At 42.1% G+C, this 12,274-nt stretch overlaps 1 protein-coding gene across 1 annotated transcript in view; it reads left to right on the top strand.

Moving 5' to 3' along the window:
* Window positions 1-12,274, top strand: part of PDIA5 (protein disulfide isomerase family A member 5) — a 101,110-nt gene that overhangs the window by 77,242 nt on the left and 11,594 nt on the right. Inside the window, exon 15 of the mRNA XM_071562321.1 lies at window positions 8,734-8,804. Within this exon, the coding sequence (XP_071418422.1) occupies window positions 8,734-8,804 (71 nt within the window). The remainder of the gene's footprint in view (window positions 1-8,733; window positions 8,805-12,274) is intronic.

The raw sequence follows: 12,274 nt of genomic DNA, 5'->3' as shown, positions 1-12,274 counted from the left end.
TGTGGTGAGCAGAATATTACCTGTATATGAACTGCTCAAGCTTGTGAGAAGGGAAGAGGAGGGAAGTGTGTGCTCTTGGCCCTTGAAATTCTCTCCTCACAGACACACAGCTATTGTTGGTGTAATGTCACATAGTCTCTGTGGGTACATTAGGACACATTGAACTATGAATACACCACCTACCCTTATGCAGTGTCAGGAAACCCATTTCCAATAAAAGAGGTGCTTTTTCAGGTGATGTGTAACATTGTTATAATGGGGGCTGCTTTTGAGCCTCCATTAGCACAGATGAAATTCCACAGTGCTCTACCGGCTGTTGCTATCTCAGCAGTGTATCTTATATTACAAGTTGTGTCCACTGGCATGTTAGATGGCAGAATTATTTCATTTGCTGTTTTACTGTGTTTGTGGTTAACCAAGGCTGATGGTGCCTTGGTTAACTGCTGTTACCAGCTTGGTTTGGGCTGCACAGGCCAGTGGCACAGTGGAAAATGCAGGTCTGTTGGAACTGATGTTCAGCTTTGTTCTAGGTGTAGCTGTTGCTCTTTAACCCTTTCTGTCCACAGGTAACTTTCTGTATAGTTTGCCATCTTTTACAGGATTGCTGGTTGTTGAATGCTGAGTGCTGTCATGTCATTTGTAATTCACTGCAGTCAGTCATATCCTTGCTTTTCATAGTGCATAAAACAGTACTGGAGTTTTGCACCTGGCCTTTTTCCTCTCCTCACTTTTCATTTTGGCTGGTTCTGATGACTTTGTTGCTGCTTTTGCAATTACTTGTGCCTAAGGCTGTGGTTTTCAAGGAGTTGGGCTCCATATCCCTCTTCTCATCTATATACCTCCAAAATGCTACAAAATAAAAGTTCAAATAGCCCAGAAAAAAACAACAAAACCCACCAGCAGGCTGTGAAATTGGTAGTAGTTTGCTTGTTGTTAAGAGTAGCAAGACAAGCCATGTTTGACCCAATGCTTAACTGAAAACCTCATAACCTTTTTCAAATCAAAGGACATATCTTCCTCTTTCAATTATTAATATCATGTGTCTTGGAAATATTACTAAGCTGTGGTGTCAGGTCATGTCATCAAATGAGCTTTGGGTCCAGATATTCAATTAAAAGGCCCTCTGATTCTCCACTGGTAGAACAAAAGTGAATTAACCTTTCAGTAACATCTCCAAATGCCTTTCTCAAATCTGCCTGTGGATTCAATAACTTCTGTAGCCACACGAATTGCATTGGTTTAAGCAGTATACCCATTTTCAGCTCTTATCTGTGCAATTACTGTCTGTGGCCTGTCTTTCCTTGATTGACCAAGTAATATTCTTGTTTTAATTCTAGTTAATTGCTTGGAACTCCTGAAGTGGAAACAGGCTTTGCTTTACTCTGCGGTCTACAAGCTCTCGGGTTTGCTTTGATAGCTGTGCAATGTGCTGCTTTCACTTGCTTAGAATTGCAGTCATTTAAAAACCAATAACAGAGGGCACTATCTACCCCTGTTATTTAGACGGTGATGATTTCAAGCAGAGATGGGGAATTGGAAAGTCATTCTCTGCTCTGCACTTTGCACGCTGAGGGCTCCATCCTGTCATGTGCTGAGCCCTCTGAGGCCCTGCTGGTTTTGTAGCTGAACAAATGGAGTCAGCACCTTGTGGCCCTGCTCCCTGTCAAGCAGAATTGTGAACCCTGAGAGTCACTTAACCTCTTCCTGACTCCATTTAACCTTGCATGTAATGACAGAGGGCTAATCAGTCTGTCTCTCTTAGGGACAATTTGAAGTGTAATTAATTGATATTAGTTAAAGCACTTGAGATCACCCGTTGAGAGGTACTAAAGGAAGCTGAGGGCTGAGGGGGGAGCAGAGCCCTTTCTCACGCTGAGGGTAGAGCACGGACAGCACAAATGCCACAGTCTCACAAATCACTGGGCTTTCAGATCTCCTCTAAGGAGTTGGCCAGGACTTTGTTATGAAAATACTGACACGTTAAGTTATAGTATTTGATGTGAAAACAGTCTACATTAAAATGTGTGCATGTTTAAACAGTCTCTTTCAAAAATCTCATGTAAAATATATGCACACCACTTTGTTACTTTATTTATCAAGATTTTATTATGTACAAGATGCTGAAAGTGCACACGGAAACAACATGGGTAGGGTTATACATCATTATGCATTAATGATAGACAAAAAGTGTAATAGTGCTTTCTGAAGACCAGCTGCCTGATCTGCTCTGCTGTGGAGCAGTTCCACTTGGTATGCTCAGGTTGGGGTTGGCAGGGGCTGCCATCCTTGCCTGGCCGTGGGGCAGCACTGCCATTCCGCAGCTCCCGGTGCTCGGAGACGGTGACATGAGGACAGCCAAAACATGTCACTTCTGTAGCAGTTTCAGCTCAGTGATGCAAGTCAAGGACAGCTTCCTTCTGATCAGGTAGAGAACCACTGTGTGAAAGCATCTCTTTCAGAAAACCATTTCCTTTCAGACTAAAAATCACTAGTGATGGGGAATGTGAATTTCCTGTCTGAATTTGACTGGCTTCAGCAGGCAGCCAGCTCTGGAGGTTACATAGCCTTTGGCACCCAGCTTGAACAGCTCGTTACAATGAAAATTAGAGACTGAGTTTTCTCAATTTTTATCATTTCTTAATCTTTGGATTTAAGATGCTGACATACTGAGCTTCCTGACTCCCTTTGCCGTGGAACATGTCTTTCAGTCCTATTATTTTTCTTACAGATCTTCTCATCCCCCTCCAGTTTGAACTCATTGCTGATTTATGCACCCAGAAATGCAAACAGCATTTTGGAGGTGCCAGGCAGAGGCCATCTCCACACCTACTTAATATTTTGATTTATATATTCAGTAAAGTTCTTTTTGACAACTCCATCATTTTCTTTCAAAGCTGTATTGCTTGCATTGTTTGGGTTTCTTTTGCTTCTAATACATTTAAAATCCCTCATCTACTTAAAACATCATTATTACCTTTGCTGTCTGTAGAAACTGCTTTGATGTCCATTTGGTTCCTTTACCTATTTTGTACAAATTGTTAGCTTTTGATTTATATTCATTAAAAACAGCTTCACCTTTCTTCTATGTGCTGTGCTAATGCAGCTTCCAGTCTTCTAAGGAAACTGAATTAACCTTGTGCTGTTTAGGTGTAGAGAGGTTATATTACATCACTGGGCTTTGTAGTTTCAAATTAAATAAAGCTTGAAGTAACTTAAAGGATGCTTTTTCATATTTAAGCAAGTAGAAACCTGTGGTTTTTTGGAAAGAGAACTTGATTCCTTTAGGCAATTCTGAAAGTTTGATACAAGTTTTAAATGTAATAAGGTGACTATTGTACAACAGGGTGCATCTGTTTCATGCACTACTTTGCAGACATCTTAAAATTGCCATCTGGTCCTAATACCTTTGTACACTGAAGAACTAAGAATCTCTAAGGTTCTCTTTTGATTTGCTATTATCTCTAGACAATTGGTTAAAAAAAAAGAAAACCTGTTCAATGAAAAGTTCTCCATTTGAATGTAATAAAGACATGTAGGTTATTCATTAGATTGTTCCATTGCTTTGGAATCCTCTTTGAGTCCCTTCTGCACCCCATGGGACCCTGCAATTACAGGAAATATTTACAATTCAGGGAACAGGATATTGTGTCTGTGGATTTATTGAATTGCTACCGTATCATATCAGTTTTGTGTCATTCTTGTCTCACCTGAAAAATGGGTTTATATAATTTTTCCTCAGTCTGTTTTTTGTAAAAAAAAGTAGTTCACAAGCTGATGTGAGCACTTAGTAAGTTTTTTTATTTCCCCATGTGATAGCTTTGCTTTATATCATCTAACAACTGTGTTGTGGCATCATTTCAGAAGTCACATCCAGCTCAACCCTGCAGTTCTTTATTTCCTCAGAAATGCCAGTTTCTTCCTCAAAGCAGTGTTTTCATGAGGATTAATCAGCTTTTCTACTGGGGTCTCCAGCACCCTTCTGTGCCCGAATCAATGCTGGCTCATTGGGTCTTTCCTCAAAGACACCTAGAGAAGATTCTGCACAGTTGTTCCTACTATCAGTAAATTCATTTTATGGAGAACAAGCCAAGCTACATATTTTTGCATCACTTCATCTCCCAAAAGACCCACTAGCTTTCTTTTAAATGCCTCTGTAAATTAGAGGAGATTTAATCTGACTCCCTCTCCCTCTCAGTGATAATGGGTCTGAATGAAGCCTGTTTGTTTGCTTGCTTAATTTCACTCATCTGCTGTTCATCAGCCATTCCTCTTGAATTTTACCCACAGAAACCATTTTTGTCATACAGTGGATCAGTCAACAACTACTTGGTTTTCAAAGTGAGGAATGTGGCAGTGCCTGCTGTGACTGTACCACAAATGTACCTTCCCAGCTCTTACCAATTTTACAGCGTGAGTGGTGGAGAAAAACCCTGTAGAAAATACTGGGATCATCTAAAATTTTAAAGTTGTAGTGCAAAGGCAAAGAGAACTTGGAACCCCTCAAGTGCAGGTGTTCTTACATGGATCCAGGGACCGTGGTTTAAGCAGGGAGCCCTCATCCCTGGCAGGCGCCAGCGCTTGGAGCAGATGCCAACATGGGCTGCATGGGTGGCCTCCAGAGGGCCAAATTTTGAGCACAGAGGTGAGAACGTCTGGTCAGAGCTGTATTAAAGCTGCATTGTTGGCTGATTTGGAACAGGGAATGGCCCTAATACATGTTACTGCATGTGCCTTAAAAGTCAAGCTCTCTTGTTTTCCTACCAGGTGATGCAACTGTGTTTCTGCATTAGGAAATGGTGTTATCTTGAGATGTGCAGGAGGGATTAGAGGTTTTGAATGTGAGTACTGGGATCCTGTGGAAAGGCTGGAGGTTACAGGAGCATATTTCTTTCAGATTTCTCAAGCCAGGCACAGGAAATGACTGTTCTGTTTACATCTGCTCTTAACCCTGTTGAGATCAAATTTGACCCTTTTGTGAAAAATGAAGAAATAAAGAAAATTGGTAAAGCAGAGTCATGCATGTATGTTACAAGGCTCTGCTCCCAGAAGTGCTGCTTTCAGTGCTGCTGAGTTGAAATTCCACTTCTTGTCCTTGTAGGAAGTCTGTGCACTTACCATAGCATACAAATTATTTAACTAAAATGAATTTTCCCACTTGGCTAGTCCATAGTGAGTTACTCTCCTATAAATACTGCTGAGAAGGGGCAGAACCTTTTGGTTCTTGTCACCTTACCCACACCTTCAGATGCCACCAGTTTAATGTCATTTCATTGCAGTCCATCTGAAAAATCCTTTCTGAGGAGGCTGCACACTTCCTATCCTCATGTACCGTGCTCAGTACATTTCCTTTCTTTGCACTTTCAAATCTAGAAGATAGTGTTAACACTTAAAATAAACGTGTGATCGTGGGTGCGAAGAGGGAATGGGGAGAACAAGTTTTCCGTCTGTCAGAATGAAGACATCAACCTCTGCTTTTATTTTTTTTGGCATGTGTGCTTTAAATAGAATGACTGGATTGGGTGACTTCCAAGTGTTTGCTGCATTTGGCAATCCTTCTAAGTTGTAACAGATGAAGTTCTGCTGTTCCATATGATGTGCTCCTTCCCCTTTTTTCAGTGACTCCTTGAAACGCTTTGGGAATTCAGTGTAGCATTCACATCTGTTCCATGGACGGATGTCCAAGGCTAACAAAATGCCTACTGGACTTGGAGGCAGCTCTGCCAAAAGCCATATGGTTGTGTTTTAGTTTTGCAAGCACAGTGCAGTAAAGAAAGGAGGTTGGGCCAAGAGAGAAGTGAGGGGAGGAGGGATGGAGCTTCAGATCGGGAAATGAAGGTAACTTCTAGTGGTTAGGCATTGGAGTGGGAAGAGGAGAAGATCACAGAGAAGAGGAAAGAAAAGGTGTGAGCACAGGTTCTTTTATCAGTTGTTCTGAATTACATGATTCCCCTCTCTGTGTGGTGGTGTTGACCACAACCTCAAAGCATGTTTGGATTTGCATACCTTTCCCAAAATGCCATACAGTCAGATAATCCAGTGCTTCCCTTTGGCCTTACTGGATGTGTCTCATTGCTGAGAAACACATTCAGAGCCCTTTTTGGTTCATCTGTTGAACGCTGTGCAGCAGCACACATGGTGGTGACTTGTTGGGGAGGAAGGGACATGGAGCAGGTGCTGATGCTGTTCTAAGCAGTCATCAACTAGGGACTACTTGGGCTGTTTCCTTACCAGCCATCTTAGCCCATGTGAAATAGCAGCTTGCATTTTTAATAGCCATTGGACTTCTTTGTTTGAAAGAATATGCTTGTTATTTGTCAAATCGTGTTGTAATATTCTTGAGGAGTGTGGCTGGTGGAGAACTCTTACCAAATACAACTTTACTAGGGACTTAGAGAGAGGCTTTACGAAATGCCCTGTCCTTTGCACATCCAGCACACATGAGGTGGAAAACACATTGACTGATGTATCATAAAGGTGTTAGAGAGGAATATGAAGACATGAAGTACCATGCTTACCCTGAAATATCTTATATTGAAGATTTCAAATATGCTCTTCAGTGGAATCTAAATTTCAAGCTCAAGATCATAAGCAGAAAGGGGAACCTGAAGGGTTTAAGTTTTTAGAAGCTTTATGATTTAGTGTAAAATTTTTCATAAAAACCACATGTAAACATGCAGACTAGACCAAGTGTTCTTGTTTTAGAGATGCCTGATTTTTATCCATTTTTTGTCTCTGGAATTCTTTTTACATGTTGTCACCAGTTCTGATACATTTCTGTAGAGCAGGGTTAACAAGTCAACCAAGGCAGTCACCCTACAGTGCAGGAAATTACACAAAATGTGTCAAGATGCAGGCTTGGCCTGCAGGCTCTTCAATATCAGGCAGACAGGAGAGACAAGTGGTAAAAGAGAAAATTGCTCACCAAAGTGGGCTGATGGACATGGCAGTAGCCTGGAACCCTAGCCTTCTCCTCTTTCTTCTCTTCCTCCTCCTCCTCCTTTCTTAACCATTTTCTCCCAGGAAAATGCTGAGCAACTCAACAAAGTTAATAGTTGGCAATCTGTAGGGGGCCTGCACTATCTCGCACTGAAACACAGCTGCCACCAGGACAGCTGCCATTGTGCTCCATACGCAGTTTGAAGCCATTAAGATGGATTTGCTGGAGCGCCTCGGTTTTCTGGGAAATGTCTTCTTGACTTTTTAGTATTCTTGGTTACTGCATAGACTGTCAGTGTACTTACACACCTGTGTTGTTGCAGTACTTTTAAAATCCTTTTAAAAAATATACTCTAAAATTCAAAGCAGTGCATGTGAGCAGTGTATGTAATGAAATTGCATGTTGGTGAAACTGAAAGGGGTGTAGAGCCTCTCCTTTGTGGAAAGGAGTGTGCAGTGTTTGTGCACAGATGCTGCTTTTCTTGTCAGCTGAAAGAGTGCCTGTAGTTTATGAGGGTGGCTGCAAACCCTCTAAGAGGAGGGCATTTGTTCAGTACTTAGAAGTAACACAGACACTTTTTCATCATGTCAGATACTGGTAAACAACAGTAGCATAAGCTGTAATTGGAGCTTGTGAGCAACTCATCTGTGCTCTGTTCTGTTTCTATCCAGAAATAATAGCAGGATGCACTCCTTTGCTAGCATTATACAGGCTTGACTGAAGTGTGTCCTTTCCCTTTATTCCCTGCCTCTAAGCAAAAAATAGTGTCCTGAGTGTTTGCTTGAGATACCCCTCTGTACTGGGTTTGAAAAAATTTGTTACACGTATGCTGGTACTTTACTTTTCAAAGCCTTACTTAGTATTGACGTTTTGAGAGTAGTTTAGATTATTCGTAGACAATAAACATTTCTTCTGCATTAAGAGCACTCAGATCTGAACCTTGAATCAAGAGGGCAGTTCTTGTTCCCCATCTGTGGCTTCTTCTGAAATGTTTGAGTAAATTTAGCATGTATTTAAGCAAGATATCAGCTGGCCTTTTGTGCAATGCTACAGTGGTACAAAGGAGTATCAGCCCCTCTCCCATACAAAGCTGCAGGGGTTTGTGTGCTGTGTTTGTTAAAGTCTTCAGGAGTTGCCCATTTGTGGTGAACAGGAGACAGGTCTCCAGAAAGGCCAATAGCAACCTGGGACCGGACCTCTGCCCTCCATCAATGAAAGATGTCTTCTAGCCTGTTGGACTTGCTTCTCTTCCCCTCCTTGTGTTCCCAATGGCTTGGCTCTAACACAGGCAATTTCCAAACAATTCTAAATGCTCCCAGCAACTTCCTTTCCAACTTCCAACCTCCTTCTGTTCACGGCCGTGCTGTCTTTATTCCCATGTCCCAAGTGTTGCTGATATTTGTGGCAACAGCAGTAATAACCTCCATGGCAGTATGAGGAGGTGCAGAGCAGGGAAGTGATCTGTCAGTGGTCTTACAGTGATCTTACAGTGCTCTTTAGGGACTGGCCACAGAGAAGAGCCCCCTGCACTGTGGTCCCTGTATGGGATGCCATGTAACTCTAAGTGTACACTTGGACTGCTTGAAGTCAGAGGGGTCTTAAACACGTGCTTCATTTCATGTAGCTGACACATGGTCTACACATGCTTTGTCCTGCTCTTCCCAGAAATGGAGAGCTCCTGTCTAGAATGATTTTGAATATAAAATTTCCACTTCCTCACGTTGTGTCTTGAGTTTGTCCCAGTATCTTATTTATAACTAAAGTTTATGTTGTCTTTTTCTTCCTGTGTCAAACAGGGTGTCCCCACTGTAAAAATGCCATTCCACATTTCACAACTGCTGCTGAAGTCTTTAAAGAAGATCGCAAGGTAACTTGCTGTTAATTATTTCTGAGACATTTGAGAGATATTTTCCCATTTGTACTTTATAGGCTTTGCTTATTGATAAGGTGATAGCCTTGTAGATAAAATTGCTGTTACACTAATAGAAACATATCTTCATCTTAGAGGTTGTATCTTTTTCGATCAAATTGAGTTACACTTTTAACCTATTCTGTTTTCTCTTATTTCTTGTCTTTTATGTTTAATTTTTTGCGTAAGAGTTTTTTTCTGTGAAATGAGGGATTTCTCACTAAGGGATTGAAAAAAGATAATTTGCATGATCTCAATTCCCCTTCAACTTTTGTCAGCCGTTGGGGTGCATGTGGAGAAACTACAAGTTGCATGACAGTCCTGAAGATGTCACTCACAGAACTAATCCTTGCTTGCATAGCATAAATATAACATATTTCTGTCAGTTGGCTGACTTGAGCCCAGCGTGTCAGGCCCTCCGAGGACCCTCATGCTTTGTCCTTGAAAATGCATCTGATGGCTGAAGCACACTGGGTCATTTCCTTACATCAGCTGAACCATTTTAACTGAGCCCATACAGATCTAGGATTTAAAAAAACCCCACACCTGAGCCCCTGATTTAACCAGATAAGTAGCTAGGAACCTGCTTGCTATCTTTCAGTGACCTGTATTTCATTCTGATCTCCACATTTGTTCCAACTTCACAATTGCTTTGTGTTTAGGTGTGGCGTGGAAAAGATTTGGCAATTTCCAAGGGAAATGGGACACATGGAAACAGTTCAAAGCTGTGCCAGGGGAGATTCTGACTGGACATTAGGAAGCATTTCTTTATGGAGAGGGTGGTGAAACTCTGTAACAGGTGACCTAGAGAGGTGGTCAATGCCCTGAGCTTGTCAGTGTTTAATGGGCATTTGAACAATGCCCTTAACAACAGGCTTTAACTTTTGTTCAGCCCTGAATTGCTTAGGCAGCTGAACTAGATCATCCTTGTAGGTCCCATCCAACTGAAATAATCTGTTGTATTCTATATTCTATTCTAAATGAAGAGGTAATTTTGTAACAGTTATACTCCATAACAGAAGGATTTTTGTAATTTTTTTTCTTTTCCTCATCTGTTCTGTAACTCACAGAAAATGCATCAGATTGGCAAGAAACAAATCATTCATGTATCACTGCATAAAATTAGGGGTCCATCACTTCTGCCCTCTGGCACACAAGATTCAGAGGCATGCAGCTTTTAGTTCTCTTACTGCTGTAAATTAGTTTGTTCAGATGCCTTTTGGTTACTTTTTTGTTTCCAAGCTCTCTGAGAAAGTATCCTTGTTTTCCCACTCTTCTGGTAGTTCCCAATGAAGCGTCTCTTTCCCAAACTCATTAAAATTTCAGTCAGAGGAGATGAAACAAATGTACTAAACAATGTGAAACTTGCTTATTAGAGCCCCAGGATGTATTAACAAGCAGTTTGAATCATGGCACACTTAGCTGAGCTTGGTGGTGGTGGGAAATGCAGGCCTGGGAAGGTTTTCCTGTAGACTGCAGGTTATGAAAGGACTCCAAGAGCAGAGCAGTGATTGACGGGTGCAACTCTTGAGTTCAGTTTAAGGCTGAAGTGGGGAGATATAAAATGTAATGAGTTGGAACATGAGAGCCAGTAGGGAATATTAAGGCTGGTACAGTTTCAAAGAGGTGTGTGCAGTTGGGGAGAATGGTGTTATTCCACCCCAATGACTTACGAAAGTGTCAGGGATTGATTATCTTGGGAGCCCTGTTTAATTGTGTACAGCTATAACCTGCCAAGGTGCTTCTTGCTGCCAGTTTGTGCCATTGTGGAAAAGAAAACAAACCTGTTTAAAACTTTAGAAGGGCACATTGCTGTTCCCACAGGCAGCACAGGGCGTATTCCCATGTTTCAAACTGAGCTGAGTCTTCAAAGTAATTTTTAGTTCTGTAGAGTTTCAAGCTTCTGTAAAATTACTGTTTAAGAGGAAAGAAGCATTTCTTCTTTCAAAAACAGGACAAGATTACTAATTTTTATTTTAGTAGTAGTGTCTTTTTCTACTTCATTTCTGTAGCAGTGTCTTTTTTCCCCCTGGAGAAAGGTTTTTCACTTTAACAGAGTATGGTAGCATTTAAACCGTGTCTTTCTTTCAATAAGGGTGGTCTTTTAATTAAACATTTAATTCTACAGAAGCCAAAGAACAATCAAAAACATTCCAGCCTTGAATTGGTTGCAAATGATATCTTAAAAGGTATCCTTTGGGAGACTTGGATTCTTTACATGGGAATTTTGAAGATGAGCTGAGCTTGGAGCTGTTAAATACGTGTCTTTGGCTCTGCAGATGGACTCTAAGGGGGTGGTTTTGGCTCAGAAGCCCCTCTCCCCCAGGGCTGTGTGTAATGCTCTGTGCTTTTTCATCAGCTGCACTGCTGGAGCCAGAGTTTAAAAACACACTGCTCAGAACATTGGCCCCACATGTCAGCCCTCGTTGGCCACATCACTGCTGGTGGTTTTAGCAGGAACCCTGGGCCTGCTTGCTGGCCTGGGGCAGTCCTGTGACTGCTGCAAAGCACGGCTCGGAGTGTGACCCCCAAACCAGAGCCTGGGGCTGTGACCCACAAACCAGAGCCTGGAGGTGTGACCCACAAATCAGAGACTCAGGGATGTGACCCCCAAACCAGAGCCTGGGGCTGTGACCCACAAACCAGAGCCTCCACATCTTTCCATCTATGTGGAGAAATTCGGTGCCAGTAATACAGATTAGGGGAGAGGCTAGTTCAGATGCAGTTAGCCTATTGTTTCAGTTCTTCAGAAGGAAAAACGAAGAAAAAAAATCCATGTGGAGCACTCTTGCCTTGGGGCACTGTGGTCTCTGCATGCGGCTGCCAGGGCAGAGCCTTGGCCTGTGCTCCACAGGCTGAGTTCTGGCAGTGACCAGTGTGCGTCAGAAAATGCAAATGTGAGGATTGTCACTTTGCTGAACAGATTGAAGGAGCAGGAAGGCATGTTCAGTAACTGCTCCACAATCTCTTGAAAACTAAATCTTAAAAAAAAATCTGCATTCTGCCTTTTGGCTGATCCTAAAGTTCAGATTGAAAGATCTGATATGTGATGTTCCAGCTTGGATTTGCTGAAGAAAAGCTCTTGACTCCTCGAGGCCTCTCAGTAACAAGTCTGGCACTCCCCCCCAAGCACTGCTCTTTGACCAGTCTTCTCCATTTTCACAGAAACTGTTCCTGTACAAAGGTACCACAGCTGGGTTCTAGTGAGTTTGTACAGAAACAGCTGTGGCAGAGACTGCTGGAAAGGGGGCAGCAGATAGGGAGAGCTGGGGTGTTACTGGGGGCTGCCAAACAGCAGTGAAACTGGTGGGTCCCCAATGCCTATTGTGAACCATAGTTTAAAATCATTATATCCACCAGATGACTGTACAGAGTTATTCAAATGAGTTAATATTTTAGGTTGGCCACGAATTTGATCCCTATTTGCT

This window comes from Pithys albifrons, chromosome 8 (genome assembly GCF_047495875.1).
Source record: "Pithys albifrons albifrons isolate INPA30051 chromosome 8, PitAlb_v1, whole genome shotgun sequence".
In the NCBI taxonomy this organism is placed as follows: domain Eukaryota; kingdom Metazoa; phylum Chordata; class Aves; order Passeriformes; family Thamnophilidae; genus Pithys; species Pithys albifrons.
The sequence above is the reverse complement of the archived record's forward strand: the minus strand, read 5'-3'. Positions and strand labels throughout refer to the sequence as shown.